The sequence below is a fragment of the Pristiophorus japonicus genome, chromosome 4 (assembly GCF_044704955.1).
Source record: "Pristiophorus japonicus isolate sPriJap1 chromosome 4, sPriJap1.hap1, whole genome shotgun sequence".
Classification (NCBI taxonomy): Eukaryota; Metazoa; Chordata; class Chondrichthyes; family Pristiophoridae; genus Pristiophorus; species Pristiophorus japonicus.
The window spans coordinates 239,688,037-239,704,007 of NC_091980.1; the positions used below are offsets into that span (position 1 = coordinate 239,688,037).

At 40.6% G+C, this 15,971-nt stretch overlaps 1 protein-coding gene across 4 annotated transcripts in view; it reads left to right on the plus strand.

Moving 5' to 3' along the window:
* Positions 1-15,971, plus strand: part of fermt2 (FERM domain containing kindlin 2) — a 144,520-nt gene that overhangs the window by 36,386 nt on the left and 92,163 nt on the right. For all 4 annotated transcript variants that reach the window (XM_070879200.1, XM_070879201.1, XM_070879202.1 and 1 more), the window contains exons 3-4: positions 468-701; positions 14,887-15,027. In XM_070879200.1, the coding sequence (XP_070735301.1) occupies positions 468-701; positions 14,887-15,027 (375 nt within the window). The remainder of the gene's footprint in view (positions 1-467; positions 702-14,886; positions 15,028-15,971) is intronic.

Here is a 15,971-nt window from a genome sequence, read left to right on the forward strand (position 1 = left end):
GTGCTGTGAATACTATGTAATACTACATGATCACTTGTGACATTGGGGCTAAAAAAAAAACCTGCATATTGATGGCTGTTTTTGTTGTAATTACTGACTTTAAAAAGAGAATTTCTGACCATCCAATCCTCCTCAATAGGCGAGTGATAAATGGTGGCTAGAAAAGATGGTCGCTGCCTGGTTGCTTGAGCCAGCATTTTACATTTGCCACTGGAATGCTGCATCCAAATGCAAGGCAAAAATATCTCCTAGGGTAGACCTTGGTATCTCCAAAGCTACTCTTGAACCTGCTGCTTGCAGTAGTGCAGTAAGTTAAATGCCCCATCAAACTTGGCATACAAATTAGGAGGAAGAATTGCTTCGAACAGATGTTGTAGAAAGCAATTTATTTTTATTGCACTTTTTCCCTACAACAGTGTACCATAACTTTTTTAAACCATTTATTCGAACAATAATTTTTCTTCCAGATGTGAAGAAAGACTGGTCAGATCATGCTTTGTGGTGGGAGAAGAAAAAAACTTGGCTCCTAAAAACCCACTGGACCTTGGATAAGTATGGTGTGCAAGCTGACGCCAAACTTATGTTCACACCTCAGCATAAAGTACTTCGCCTCCAGCTGCCCAATATGAAAACCGTGAAAGTGAAGGTCAACTTTTCGGACAGAGTCTTCAAAGCAGTCTCTGACATTTCCAAGACGTTCAGTGAGTATCGGTGTTATTGTCATGTATTCAACCAGCATTGTAACCCATGTATAATCTGACCTAAGTTGTACACTGAGCACAATGACTACTAGGTGGGAGATACTCCTAACCTGGGCCTTCAGGTACAAAAGGGGAAGCTCCACCCACCTTCATCACTTTGAGTGCTAAGGAATAAAGGACAGGTCACAGACTGACCTCTCGAGCATGGGCCTCGTGTGCATTTATACTGTATAGTAAGGACCTATCAGTTATCACAACTGTTTTTTTTCCTACTGTTACTGAAAAGTACCACTAAATCCAGCGATAAAGTTAATATCAATATTTTCCTTGTAAAGATCAACATTTTACCTCTTTTCAACGTGGACTGAAGTTACACTACAGACCTAGCAATCCCATTTAGTTCATATCTGCCCAGATTTTGCCATAAGAATAACAGTGAGGCTATCGGGCTCACCATTATTATGGAGTAAATCGGACAGCAACTCCTGATGACCGTTCATGCACAGTTAAATGCAGAAATCAGGAAGTTGCTATCAGTCTCCCTGCTCCGCCACAAGCTTTGCTGTACCGGTATCTCACCCAGAGACTTGGCGTTGAAATACATGGAAAAAAAGTTGGGATAGTTGTCCACTAGATAACCACTAAACACACCAGAAAAAGTTACAGCTTGTCCCATTCAAGTGTGAGTGAATTTTTATCTGTGATGTGTCTTAATTACTGCCAAACAACCTCACTAGCATGGACCATTAACTTTTACAAGTGGAGTCTCATTCCTTCAGATTTTAATTATTGTTGGAGATTTTTTTTAAAAAGTAAAATATAAATAAACTTTTGTTTTCTTCTCTCATCCCTCTCTTAATCCCATCTTTTTTCCCCTCTTTTATTTTGCTTCCTGTACATGATTTTACATATTAAATACTCCTAACTTGCATTTCCTGGTTTAGACACTGTGACTCAGTAAGGATTCTTCAATCTGTTGGTTGAGGAGACACGCCATTGCTTGCACTGATCACATAGATCCCCAATAGCGGGCACAGCGCTGTTTTGGATGTCTAATTACCGCAAATCGCTGTAAGTGCAACTAACGCCGATCGCCACTCGTTCGCTACTGAACACAAAATCCAGGCAATCGTGTCTAAACATTTACCGGAATTGGATTTGGAAAGTGACTCTAAACATTTGGGGCCAATTTGGCTTGTTTGGAGCCTATAAGCACCTGTTGAGACCAGATCTCCAATTTTAGAAAGTTTTGGTTGAACATAAACCACCAGAATAGTTTTTGTTCCAATTAATTAAATTAACTTTTATTGTGACACAAAACTATTGATTTTAAACTTTTTAAAAATTCTGCTCCTGTTGATAGCAACTAACCAGGTAAAACTGGAAGGATCTCCATCTGATTCCATAAGTAGTTAGTTGAGCAAGTAGATAAGAGGTCAAACATTGTGACATCCTAAAATGTGCCCATATTATTATGTTGCCCAATCTGCAGAATTTGTTGTTCAGACATTTTTTCAGAACTCAATTATTTTAATCCTTCAGAATTTGGAGGCTTTCAAGCAGTTTGGTTGCCTTTTTATATCTGAGTAATCTGAGCCTTTTTTCATCACTGCTTTAAGTAAGTAACTTCATGCTTCAAAGAAGTGTTTAGTTATCAATAATTCAAAGCCATTGAAGTAGCTAATTATTTACAAATGAAAATAAATTACTTGGCTGCTGTTATAATTGCCCAGATTCAGCTTTGCTGAATTATACAAAATTCTGCATTTATTTGAGTAAATTTAAAAGCAGCAAGAGAAATGTCAAGGCTCTAGAGCAGAGGTTTGGGTTTAAAAATAAGCAGTGGGTCAGGCAGGGACAGAGTAACAGGTAATAGGGCATCAGTGACTAAGGTGACATTAGGGGAAAAATAGAGAAAAAGTAAAAGATAAAGGCACTATCTGAATGCACAAAGCATTCACAACAAAATAGATGAATTATTAGCGCAGATCAGATAGAAATTAATAGGTTTGATCAAATAGCCATCACAGACGTGGTTGCAAAGTAACCAAGGTTGGGAACTAAATATTGCAGGGTACTTCACTTTTTTTTTGAAGAGATAGACAAATTGGAAAAGGAGGGGTAGCCCTGATAAAGGATGGGATAAAGTCAATAGAGAAAGGATCTTGAATCAAAAATCAAGAAATAGAATCTGTTTGGGTGGAGCTAAGAAACAGCAAGGGGCACAAAACATTGGTGGGAGTTGTTTATAGGCCCCCAAACAGCCATTGTAATGTAGGGCAGAGTATACATCAGGAAATTAGAGGCGCATGTAGCAATGGTAATACTGCAATCATGGACGTTAATCTACATAGACTGGGCAAACCGAAATTTGGAGTATTGTGGAGGACAAATTCATGGATTGTATAAAAGATAAATTTCTAGATCAGTATATTGAGGAATCAACCAGAGAACAGGTTATTTTAGATCTAGTATTGTACAATGAGAGAGGGTTAATTAATAACCTTGTAGTAAAGGGACCCTTTGGGAAGAGTGACCATCATATGATAGAATTGTATATTAAGTTTGAAAGTGATTTGGTTAAATCCGAAACTAGGGTCTTGAATCTAAACCAAGCAAGCAAACTACGTAGGGATGACGAGAGTTGGTTAAGGTAGACTAGGAAACTACATTAAAAGGTATGATGGAAAAAAAGCAATGGCTAGCATTTCAAGAAATAATGCATTATTTACAACAAATATACATTCCTTTTTAAGGCACAAAAACCCTGCAGGAAAGCAGTCCAACTGTGGCTAACGAGAAGTTAAAGATAGTATTAACTTAAAGGCTTATAATGTTGTCAAAAAGGAGCAATACACCTGAGAATTGGGAGGATTTTAGAATTCAGCAAAGGAGGACCAAGAAGTTGAGAAAGGGAAAATAAAATGAGTAAATGAGCGAGAGACATAAAAATAGACTGTGTAAAAGCTTCTATAGGTATGTAAAAAGGAAAGGATTAGCAAAAGTAAATGTGGGTCCCTTACAGGCTGAGACAGGAGAAATTATAATGGGGAATAAGAAAATGGCAGAGAAATTAAACAAATACTTTGTCTGTCTTCACAGAAGAAGATGCAAAAAAAACTTGCTAGAAATAGTGGAGAACCAAGGATCTAGCGCGAATGAGGAACTGAAAGAAATTAGTTTTTTTTTATATACTGGAGAAATTAATGGGACTGAAAGCCGATAAATTCCTTGGACCTGATGGCCTACATCTTTGGTTTTGAAAGAGGTGGCTATAGAGATAGTGGATGCACTGGTTGTCCTCTTCCAAAATTCCATAGATTCCAGAACGGTCCCCGCCGATTGGAAGGTAGCAAATGTAATCCCATGATCTTATTGAATGGTGGAGCAGGCTTGAGGGGCCGTATGGCCTACTCCTGTTCCTATTTCTTATGTTAAGAAAGGAGGGAGAGAAAATGGGGAACTACAGACCAGTTAACCTGACATCAGTAGTAGGGAAAATGTTAGAATCTATTATTAAGGATGTGGTAACAGGACACTTAGAAAATAATAGGATTGGGCAGAGTCAACACTGATTTTATGAAGGGGAAATCATGTTTGACAAATCTGTGTTTTTGATGCTGTAATGGGCAGAATAGATAAGGGAACCAGTGGATGTGGTGTTTTGGATTTTTAGAAGGCATTCAATAAGGTGCCACACAAGGTTATTACACAAAATTAGGGCTCATGAGATTGGGGGTAATATACTAGCATGGATTGAGGATAGGTTAACAGACAAAAAACAGAGTCTGAATAAATGGGTCATTTTTGGGTTGGCACACTGTAACTAGTGGTACTGTCAGGATCAGTGCTTGGACCTCAGCTATTCACAATATATATCATGATTTGGATGAGGGGACCAAATGTAATATATCCAAGTTTTCTGATGATACAAAGCTAGGTGGGAATGTAAGTTGAGGAGGATGAGAGACTTCAAGGGGATTTAGACAGTCTTAAGTGAATGGGCAAGAACATGGCAGATGGAATATAATGTGGAGAAATGTGAAGTTTTCCACTTTGGCAGGAAAAATAGATAAGCTGAATATATTTTAAATGGTGAGATGGGGAAATGTTGATGTTCAGAGAGACCTGGGCATCCTACTACATGAATCACAAAGTTAACATGCAGGTACAGCAAGCAATTAAAAAAAGTAAATGGTATGTTGGCCTTTACTCATACTCAAATCTTTTTGTAATAGACATCTTACTGCAATTATATAGGGCCCTGGTGAGACTGCACCTGGAGTATTGTGTACAGTTTTGGTCTCATTCCCTAAGGAAGAATATACTTGCCTTGGAGTGCAACAAAGGTTCACCAGACTGATTCCTGGATTGGGGATTGTCTGATGAGATTGAGTTGAATAAGCCTATATTCTCTAGAGTTTAAAAGAATGAGGTGTGATCTCATTTGTACAGAGCTTGAGAGGGTAGATGCAGAGAGGATGTTTTCCCTGGCTGGAGAGTCTAAACCAGAGGTCACAGTCTCAGGATAAGAGATTTGCCATTTTGGACTGATCAGAAACTTCTTCACTGAGGGTGGTGAATCTTTGGAAATTTCTACTCTTGAGGGTTGTGGAGGCTCAGTTGTTGAGTATATTCAAGACCATGATCAATAGATTTTTGGATATTAAGGGAGATGGAGTATAATGTGAGGTTATCCACTTTGGCAGAAAAAAATAGAAAAGCAAATTATAATTTAAATGGAGAAAAATTGCCAAGTGCTGCAGTACTAGGGACCTGGGGCTCCTTGTGCATGAAAGAGTATGTAGGTACAGCAAGTAATCAGGAAGGCAATGGAATGTTGGCCTTTATTGCAAGGGGGATGGAGTATAAAAACAGACATCTGGCTACAACTGTACAGGGTATTGGTGACACCTGGAGTACTGTGTTCAGTTTTGGTCTCTAAGAAAGGATATACCTGCATTGGAGGCTGTTCAGAGAAGGTTCACTAGGTTGATTCTGGAGATGAGTGGCTTGACTTATGAAGGTGGGTTGAGTAGGTTGGGCCTCTAGTCATTGGAGTTCAGAAGAATGAGAGGTGATATTATCGAAACATATAAGATAATGAGCAGGCTCGACAAGTTGGATGTAGAGAGGATATGCCCACTCGTATGGGAAGCTAAAACGAGGGGGCATAGTCTTGGAATAAAGGGCCGCCCATTTAAAACTGAGATGAGAAGGAATTTCTTCTGAGGGTTGTAAATCTATGGAATTCTCTGCCCCAGAGAGCTGTGGAGGCTGGGTCACTGAATATATTTAAGGCAGAGATAGATTTTTGAGCGATTTTTGGAGAGCGGACAGGGAGGTGGAGCTGAGTCTATGATCAGATCAGCCATGATATTGAATGGCGCAGCAGGCTCAAGAGGCCTGGTGGCCTACTCCTGCTCCTATTTCTTATCATCTGTTCTTGTGAATCAAGGGATATGGGGATAGTGAGGAAAGTGTATTTGAGGTAGATCTGCTATATTAAATGGTAGAGCAGGTTCGAGTGGCCGAATGGCCTACTCCTGCTCCTATTAAGTTCTTATTTAGAATCTTCAATGTTTCAAAAACTGCCGTGCATAAATTAATTACTTTGAAATGCAGTGACTTATTACATTATGGAACTGTGACCATGATTCAGGAGAGGAGCAGAAAAAACAATTTTGCTGCTGCATTCGTGCTCTGGAGAAAGTAGCCGGTTTATGTTGACCATATTTTAAATGTACATGGGATTGAATGTTTGCAAGGCTCTACCCCAAGTATAGAGTGGTTTCTCTGCTGCTGGGCGAAGAACTCTGGCTGCTGTTGAAGCCCTCAGCTTGGTGGCGTTGCCTGCAGAGAGCCGCGGCCACATTCTGAAGAGTGGGGGTGGGAGTTCTTCTGCTTCCCCTCTTTGCCAGCTTGTGGGTGACCTAATTTTTGACACTTGCTGCAAAACAGCTGCTGGCATGAAACCACAAGCAAAAGTTTTTAAACTATAGTGGACCCAACTTTTAAAAGGAAAATGCAGTAACCTTTGTAGAAGTCATGTGATCAACCCTCCATTAAAGCTTCCAACCATAGTTGGCAATCCTAGGAGGGGGCGGGAGCAGATAAGGGTCTGCAGCACATTAATTTCCCACAGCTCTCACCCCCAGCAACTTAGTTGGGATCTCTCGGGCCCTCCGGCCCCACAGCAGCCACCTTGCTCTGTGCAGGCTGCCAATGTAGCAAATGCCAGGGTTCCTCGCTCAATGGAAAAGGCCCCCGGGGTCGCAGTGAACTGAGAAACCCAATAAACTGAAATCACATCCTGCTGGCTGGGCTTCAGAATTGGGTATGATCCCAGGTGAGGGTGGAAAGAAAATGGACACTGCAGGTGATGCAGCTAATCCTGGAATAATTGCCTCTTCCAGTTTACTGTACAAACACTGATCATTTTGAAAATCTTGATACCTGCTAACAAAGGACACCTGATGCCAGTCCTGTATTCAAAATACCTTGTAATCTTCAACATGGTCATACTGATGTAACGTTTTGCACATCTTTCCATCTTAAATTCAGTCCCTTACGTTAAATATTGGTCATTTCAATGGATCATGTGCAGCTCATTTCAACAACACTAGACTCTTTTCTCCCATCTTTAGAACCACATGCTTGAATCAACAGTGGAATTGGTGCTACAGGACTTTCAAACACCTTTAACAGGGATTACTTAACCTTCATTTTGGTGGTACAATAGATATTCATTCTACAGGTACAACGTCTGAAATCTGGCGACCTCTACCAAATCCATGCCGGTTTTTGGGTTTTGCCAGATTTCAGACCTTGCTGTTGACTCTCTTCGCTGCCTGCCAATTCTTGCGCCCCTTGCCACGTCATTTTTTGCTGGTTTCCTCGCCCCTCACCGCCTGATGTCATCTTGGCCACCTCAAAAATGTCCGGTTTTTGAAATTCCGGATTCGGGACGTTGTACCTGTAGTAACTTGTCCTCCTCCATATTTCGGATATGCAACATTTCCACCACTTTGTCTGGTATTCTGAATTCTGGTTCCATTGTGGGGGTGGGTATTAAAAAGGATGGATCATCACTTATGTTGGCACTGTAGTTTTGAATGCAGGCACAAAGGATAATTGTATATTAGGAGGTGTCGATCTGGACTAGAAACTACAGGCACTCGTATAGATTTTTTAATCTTGTCTTATACCCCTTGCCTCTACTCTCCAGAACTGGTAGAGGATTACATAGGATATATGGTACAGAAACAGGCCATTCAACCATACCTGTCCCTGCTGGAGTTTATGCTCCACTCGAACCTCCTCCCATCATTCCTCATCTAAATCTAACCCTCTATTCCTTCTCCCTTGTATGCTTATCTAGCCTCCCCTTAAATGCATCTATACTATTTGCTTCAACTACTCCATGGTAGCGAGATCCATATTCTCACCACTCTGAAATTAAGGATTGATCTCCTCAGCCTTACTGCTAGCAACCGAGGAGAAAAGTGTTTTGCATTTGTGGCTGACTGAACAAATCACGCCGGCACCTACTCTGTACTTCCAATTCCCACCCACGTCATCATAACATATGTGATCTTCCTCTGCCATTACCTGCCTCCCATTTCTAGAAGCGGCCTGGAATTTTTTTCATAGCTGATCCCACCCCATCACTAACTTTGCTGGAAATGCGACTAGCTGCACTTCCAGTAAAGTTATGTCATGGAGCTGGGCTAGCCCTGGGGAGATTCCCTGCCTGCTTTTTCAAGTAGTAAGCAATCTGATTGGCAAGTGACAAATAGTAAATTGCACACATTGAGGTGGTGGTAGTCCAAGGAATGCTCCTGGTATGAGCTCACATTGTTCATACTGCACATTTGCTAATCTACCTTCTGTAACACTCTCTATATAGTCTACAGACTTTTAAAATATAGCAGTACACTTGGGTCAGCAATGGAGAAAGGGGTAAGGCTGCTTTGATGGTCACATTAAATCCTGATATCTATGATTTAGGTTTTGTCAAATTTGTTTAATTGCACTTTTGGTTACAGTTGAAATGTTACTGATCTGAATTTGTTATAATTTTAGAACTGAGCAATCATGATTTAATGGACATGCTTGTGATGACTATCAGCATTATGAAATTCAGTAAATTGGATTGATCAAATCTCCTGTCCAGGTATACATATAACAAGAGTTGGCAACCCTATCCACATCTGAACTATCTAATCTAATTTCACTGTTCCTTTTTAATAACTTCCTTGAAGTGTTAATCTAATTTCTTCTTGAATGTTGCGATTGACTTGATGGCCACTTATGTTAATGATTTGCCATATTCTAATAACCCTTTATATGAAAAGGTTCTTCTACCTTCACTTTTATGTTTTTGAGAAAATCTTCAAAAAGTAGATCTGTTGTATTGCCTAGTACTTCGGCTTAACTTGCAAATCATTTTTGATGAGTTTGTGCTTGATTGAAAGCCTAATTATTAATACACTAGGAGGTGACCGCACCCTTTCTCTGACTAGCCTTGCTTTCAGCATGGGGCAGGGTTATTTGATTGAATTTTCAACCAAATAGCAGTGAGATATCTTTTTTTGGGGGAAGAATGAAACCAAGAATAGCTCCTCCTGAAGTACAAGATTAGAAAGTAGGTGATTTAAATAGTCATGACTCAGTGGAATGCTGTTTAGAATGTCATATTAAATATGTTCCTATTTAGAATTTTTTTACTAACCAGCTATCTTCACTTGTGTATCGATACTGCTTTTCTTTCTTCTGCCAGTTTTGTTTCTCCCTTCACGAAGGTGAGTTATTTCCACTAGCCTGTTGCGCTTCATTGCTTATTATCAGTACCTAGCTATCATTTATCTGTAACCTCTGATGGTGTGTGTTGGCAAGCTATTCAATTATGGTGGGAAGGACCAATGAGCCCCGGGCTTTTCCTTGCCCAGCATTCCCACATATAATATTCATGGAGGTCACTGGAGAGCAATCTGGAAAGGGTCCCTGCTGATTTTCCAACAACCAAGGGTGCTGAGATCAATTGAGCAGCCTCCCTGCCCCCCCCGCACTATTCTTGCTGAGGTCTACTAACTTAGTAAGTTGGAATTCAACCTATAACCTTCATAGTTTGATGACTCAGCTACTTGCTGAGTTAACTTTGATACTTTTAGTCCCTTTCAGCAACATTGTTTTATACTTTGAGGTTATGACCAAGTCTTTAACTACACTCTAGTCCTTGATATATTTTGAAGACTTTACAGAAAAAGTATAAAGCAGGAGACTCCATATGATGTATAGCTGATTTGGACTTTAGAATCATAGAAATTTACAGCACGGAAGGAAGCCATTTCGGCTCATCGTGTCTGTGCTGGATGACATTGGTCCGTAACCCTGTAGGTTACGACACTTTAAGTGCACATCCAAGCACTTTTTAAAAATGTGGTGAGGGTTTCTGCCTCTACCACCCTTTCAGGCAGTGAGTTCCAGACCCCCACCATCCTCTTGGTGAAGACATTTCCCCTCAAATCCCCTCTAAACCTCCTACCAATTATTTTAAATCTATGCCCTCTGGTGGTTGTTCTCTCTGCTTGGGGAAATAGGTCCTTCCTAGCTACTATATCTAGGCCCCTCAAAATGTTATACTCTTCAATAAGGTCTCCCCTCAACCTCCTCTATTCCAAAGAAAACAAACCCAGCCTATCCAATCTTTCCTCGTAGCTAAAATTCTTCAGTCCTGGCAACATCCTCTTAAATCTCCTCTGAACCCTCTCTCTAGTGCAATCACATCTTTCCTGTAATGTGGTGGCCAGCTCCCCAGCTGTGGCCTAACTAGTGTTTTATACAGTTCAAGCATAATCTCCTTTCTCTTGCCTTTATTAGCCGAGGCATAGAATACAAGTATTCCGTATGCCTTCTGAACCACCTTGTATACCTGGCCTGCTATCTTCAGGGATTTGTGGACATGCACTCCAAGGTCCCTTTGTTCCTCTACACTTCTGTGTCCTACCATTTATTATGTATCCCTTTGTCTTGTTAGCCCTCCCCAAATGCATTACCTCACACATCTCCGGATTGAATTCCATTTGCCACTGTTTTGCCCAACTGACCAGTTCATTGATATCTTCCTGCAGTCTACAGCTTTCTTCTTCATTGTCAACCATACAGCCAATTTTAGTATCATCTGTAAACTTCTTAATTATACCCCCTTGCACCAAGCTTTTGCTTTTTTTAAAAAAACTTCTATATGAAGACTTCTAACTAATGAACTCTGGGAATCTAGAATGAAACAAAGGATTGTATAAGAAGCAGGTTTTAAATAAAATAAGAAAGCAAGTGAAGGTTTTTGCTTGGCCTTTGTTTCAAATCTAGGTACTGAAAATTATTGTATGCTTGTCAGATTTGCAAAAGTATTTAGCTCAGTTACATAATTGGTAGAGAAATAGAAAATTACATTTTAATAGACAACTGTAACATTTTGAGTACTGGTCAAAAATGTGAGCTACAGGCTTCCAATAAATGGAAAGTATAAAATAAATGGAATAGAATTAGCAACGGGAGACTTGGAAAGGGATCTCTAAACAATGAAAATTAAAAAAAAAAATAAACCCAGCATTGCAATACAGCCAGAACAATAGAATACAAGTTTAGAGGTTCTGTTGAGACTTTACAATGCACTAATACAACTATAGAAGCTTACAGCATAGCAGGAGGCCATTTGGCCCATGTCTATTCTGGCTCCTTGCTGGATTAATCCAGCTGTGCTATAATCTCCCCATAGCCCTGTATCTTTCTCTGCTTCAAATATTCAATTTCTCACCCAAAAGATGTGATGTTCTCTGCCTCAACCACTCCATGACAAAATATTCCATGCTCTAACAACCCTCAAGAAATTCCTCCTAATTTCTTTCCTCATTTTTGATGCTTATTTTAAATTTTATGATCCTGTCAACCAGCAGAAATGTTATTTCTCTATTTACTATCTCATTTTCTTGAGTTTAAAAACTTCCTCTTGGCCTTCTCTGCTCTAGTGGAAATAGTACCTTGTCTCAAGTCTTTTCTCATAACTATAGTCTCCCATCGTGGCACATCCTGGTCAATCTATGCTAAATGTTCCCTATGGCTTTAATATCCTTTCTATGGGCCCAAGTTTCGGCCTCAGTTGCTCCTGATTTTTTGGAGCAATTGGTGTAGAACGGAGTATCTTAGAATTCAAATTCTCGGCATTTAGTTTGCTCCAGTTCTAATCAGTTAGAACAGTTTCACTTTGGAACAGAATTTTTTTTCAAAAGGGGGCGTGTCCGGCCACTTACACCTGTTTTCAAAGTTTCGGCAGTGAAAACTTACTCCAAACTAACTTGGAATGGAGTAAGTGAAGATTTTTGTACGCTCGAAAAAACCTTGTCTACACTTTAGAAAATCAGGCATAGGTTACAAATTAGGTGTTGGGAATGGTGGAGGGTTTTAAAGGGAAGTTTACAAACATTAAACACTTCAGTTTTACAAATTAAGAGCGATCAATAATGATAAATCAACCAATAAATCAATCAAAAAAAATTACTAATTTTTTTTTAAAAAATTAATAAATAAAACATTTTCTACTTACCGACTGCAGCACCGGGAGTCCTCCAACAGCGTGCTGGGATGCCCTCCCCCCAGTGTGTGTGTGTGTCTCTGTCTGTCAGTGTCTGTGTTTCTGACAGGGGTAGGAGAGGGGGGAAGAAGGGGTAGGAGAGGGGGGAGCAGGGGGAAGGGGGGGCTGAACGGGCCGGGCCCAAGACTTTGGGCAGGGCCCGTCCCCAACACCAGATTTACAGGTATGTGGCGTCTGGTCGGGGGGAGAGGAGGATGGAGGTTGGGTTGCTTCGGGTAGGGGGGAGGGAGGGAGCGCAAGTCTGTTCGTGTCGGGGGCGGCGGGAAGGGAGGTCAGGTCGGGTCCAGTCCGGGGTGGGAGTCGGGTCAGGTCAGGAGGAAGCAGGAGGTGGGCGTGGGAGGAGCCTTATTCACGCAGTCCCAGTGAGGCCATTCGGCCAGGGCTAGGGGCTGTGTGCTTCGGGCCCCTCCCACACAGTCTTGGACGCCTGGAACTACTGCACATGTGCGCCCACTGTAGCGCGCATGTGCAGAGGTCCCGGCACTGTTTTCAGCGCAGGGATCTAGCTCCGCCCCTACAGCTCGTGCTGTGCCGCGCCCAGCCCAAGAGGACCAGCAGGGAGCCGGAGAATCTGGAAGTTTTTTTTAGGTGCACTTTGTGGCGCGAAAAACGGGCGCCCAGGTCGGGGCTGCGCGGCCCGAAACTTGGGCCCTATAATTGTTGTATAATGGGACACTCAAAACTACACTCGGTAGTCTAACTGACCTAACCAATGTATTGTTTAAGTCATTATTTCTTTACTCTTTTACTCTATACCTCTGTTTATTTTTTAAAGTTTTTTTTAATATATTGCTTTGACTACTTGCACTTTGAGGGAATGTTGAGACAGAAAGTTGACTGTCGCACAAGGTTTTTGGGTACTAAACGGGCGCCTAAGCCAAGACAGTGTGCCTGAAATCTGAAGCTTTACCACTGATGCTTTTTATTTGAGGGGCTGGAATAGAGAAATGTCAGTCAATCTGTTCGGAATTTCTATTGAACGTGGGCTAACTCATTGCATACACTGTTTTGCTTTGAGCTGAAGGTGACTAGAAAAACAGCAGTTTAAGCCTTGTGTGCTTTTACATAAAGTGCAGTATGAACTCCATTAAAATGTACTTGGAATAATTCTGAAACAAAGCCTGCAAAAGCTAACTGAGATGTCTCAATTTATTATTTCATCAGCTTTCAGATTCCGTACAAGTTACTCCAGCACCACTGTTGTGCATCTATTTCACCTTTTGTGATTTGCACCAATATTGGCACACAACGTTCATAAGAATTGCTCCAAACTTAAAACTGCACAGGAATCTTTTAATGTTGCATTAGTCATTTCTCTGTTGTGGTAGCATTTAGAAAAAGGAATATTGAGCATTTTTAAAAGGTCCTCCACATCTGTGAAAAGCTGTCTTGCAAACGAATATTTTGTTGCATTTGCATATTTCACTAGGTTTGCAAATTTGATCCTGGATTATCCTCCTATAGATACATTGCTGACCGATGCCTGGTTTGCTGGCCTGTCGTCTTCATTATTTTAGATGGTGAATGTTGGGTTAATTGAAGGGAGACTAATCACAACGGAGTTTGAGCCTGTTCTCGTCCGATGTATATGCATTTCCAGCAAGGGTTGCTGGATAACGATCCGGATAGGAATCCTGGTCAGCCACTTTTTTTTTTGTTCTTATAACAATCCTCCACCACCATCACCTCACCAATTCCATTTTGACAGATTTGTTAGCTCGACATAGGTTGAGGATAAAACCTGGGGCCTTCATGATCTATACCTGTGATTTTTGTTAAATATGTATTTTTCTCTCGAACTCCTTTTTTTTTAATTTGATTTATTTTGCTTTGTAACTAAAATCCAAGCTGACTTCATAGTTTACAATGTATACACGCTGCATATTCCCTTCACTGGTCAGTTTAAAAAGCTGTGTAGCAGTCAATGCAGTAATTTGATGTTTTATTCAATCTTAATCAAATTTACCATCCATCTCTCTCTTTTTTGCTGCAACAGCCAGCGATTGAAAGTCCACTGCTCTATTCCAACAGTGTGACTCGCTCAACCCCAAAGCACTCAACTTGCACTGTTGTGGTATTATAATTCACAGGCCTGCCATTCAAATGACATTTTGATTCTTTTTTCATTTAAGCACAACATTATGGTTTAGTTTGTTTTACAACCACTGAACTGAATTGAATCTGTTTTTGGATCCATACAGTAGAAATAAAATTACCTGTTCTACCCTCAGTCTGGACTGGATTCAAATCCAGGTCTCAGTGAAAGGATAGCACTGTAACCTATCCTACTTCATTGCTCACTTGGGCATGTTTTCAAGCACCGAGCAGCACACCAAACTAAATCTGTTTTAAAAATTACGTGCAGACTTTGCATCAACATGGTATTCTTGTGGCTCTTTGCTCCGAGATTTCTACAACATGCTCTACAAACTTCATTTGCAGAAGGGGTTTTTGTGAGCATTTTCTAGTTACTGATTTACTTGCTTGAATGTCTCGTTAGTTATCTTCCATGTTGCTTTTCCATTCTAACAGATATAAGGCATCCTGAAGAACTCTCGCTCCTGAGAAAACCTAAAGATCCAACAAAGAAGAAAAAGCGAAAGGCAGATGAAAAAGACCACGGTGAAGATGAGGCACTGGAGTTGGAAGGACCTTTAATTACTCCAGGATCAGGTCTGTAAAAGTGCTCTCTATTAAAGAGAAGATGATGTGCAGTTGAGAAAAAAATTGAATTGTTGACTGCCCAGTCTGATTAGCTGAGGTTCAGTCCCGAGACTACATCCTTCCTCATCTATATGACCTGTTCCAGAATTTACATGTCGCCACCTATTCTATCAGTGGCTTGGAAATCAAAGCATTTTGTGTAATTTGTCATGCTAAACCAGAGAGACGATAGACATGGGCATCCAGGTCATAGTACTTGCATTCTACAACCTCCTATATAAACATCACATTTCTTTTAATTAAGTAGATATTTGTATTAGAGCACACCCAAACAACTTTGGTGTGGGGTAGATTGGCGGGGGCAATGAGAGGCGAGGGCAGAGAAAGAAGGGAATGAGGAAATCCTCATGTTACATAACTGTCTTGTCTTTTTTTTTTACACCTGTGTTTAAAATTTCTGTAATGTTTCAAGCAATCTTAATTGAGCTTGAATATGTAAACTGATCCTTTTTTAAAAAAATAGTTCAGTGTGTAAAAATTGACTTGTGAAGTGCAGTGGATCCACGGAAGCAGTGATTCATTTATTGCATATTAGGGCTTAGAACTAGTAGAAACCGTCATGCCACATTACACTACACTCCTCCATAAACCTACAGATCGCTAATAACATCACTTCAACAGAGCCCATACAGCTGTGGTGAGAGTAGCTCCATTTCTGACACTCTGTACCTGTGTGACCACTTGCTAATCTGACACGATGAGAGCTGGTACATGGCAACTGAATGTTGCATTTTAGCCCTGGTTATACAAGCAGTCACAAAAGATGTGAAAAGCCAATTACAACTCAAGTTCTACTTTGAGTACCACTGTATACATCAGGTGTCTTGGCTGAGCGCTGCACCAGATGGCCAGCAATAAATCTGAAGCAATAGGGTGACTGCTCTTCAACTGGA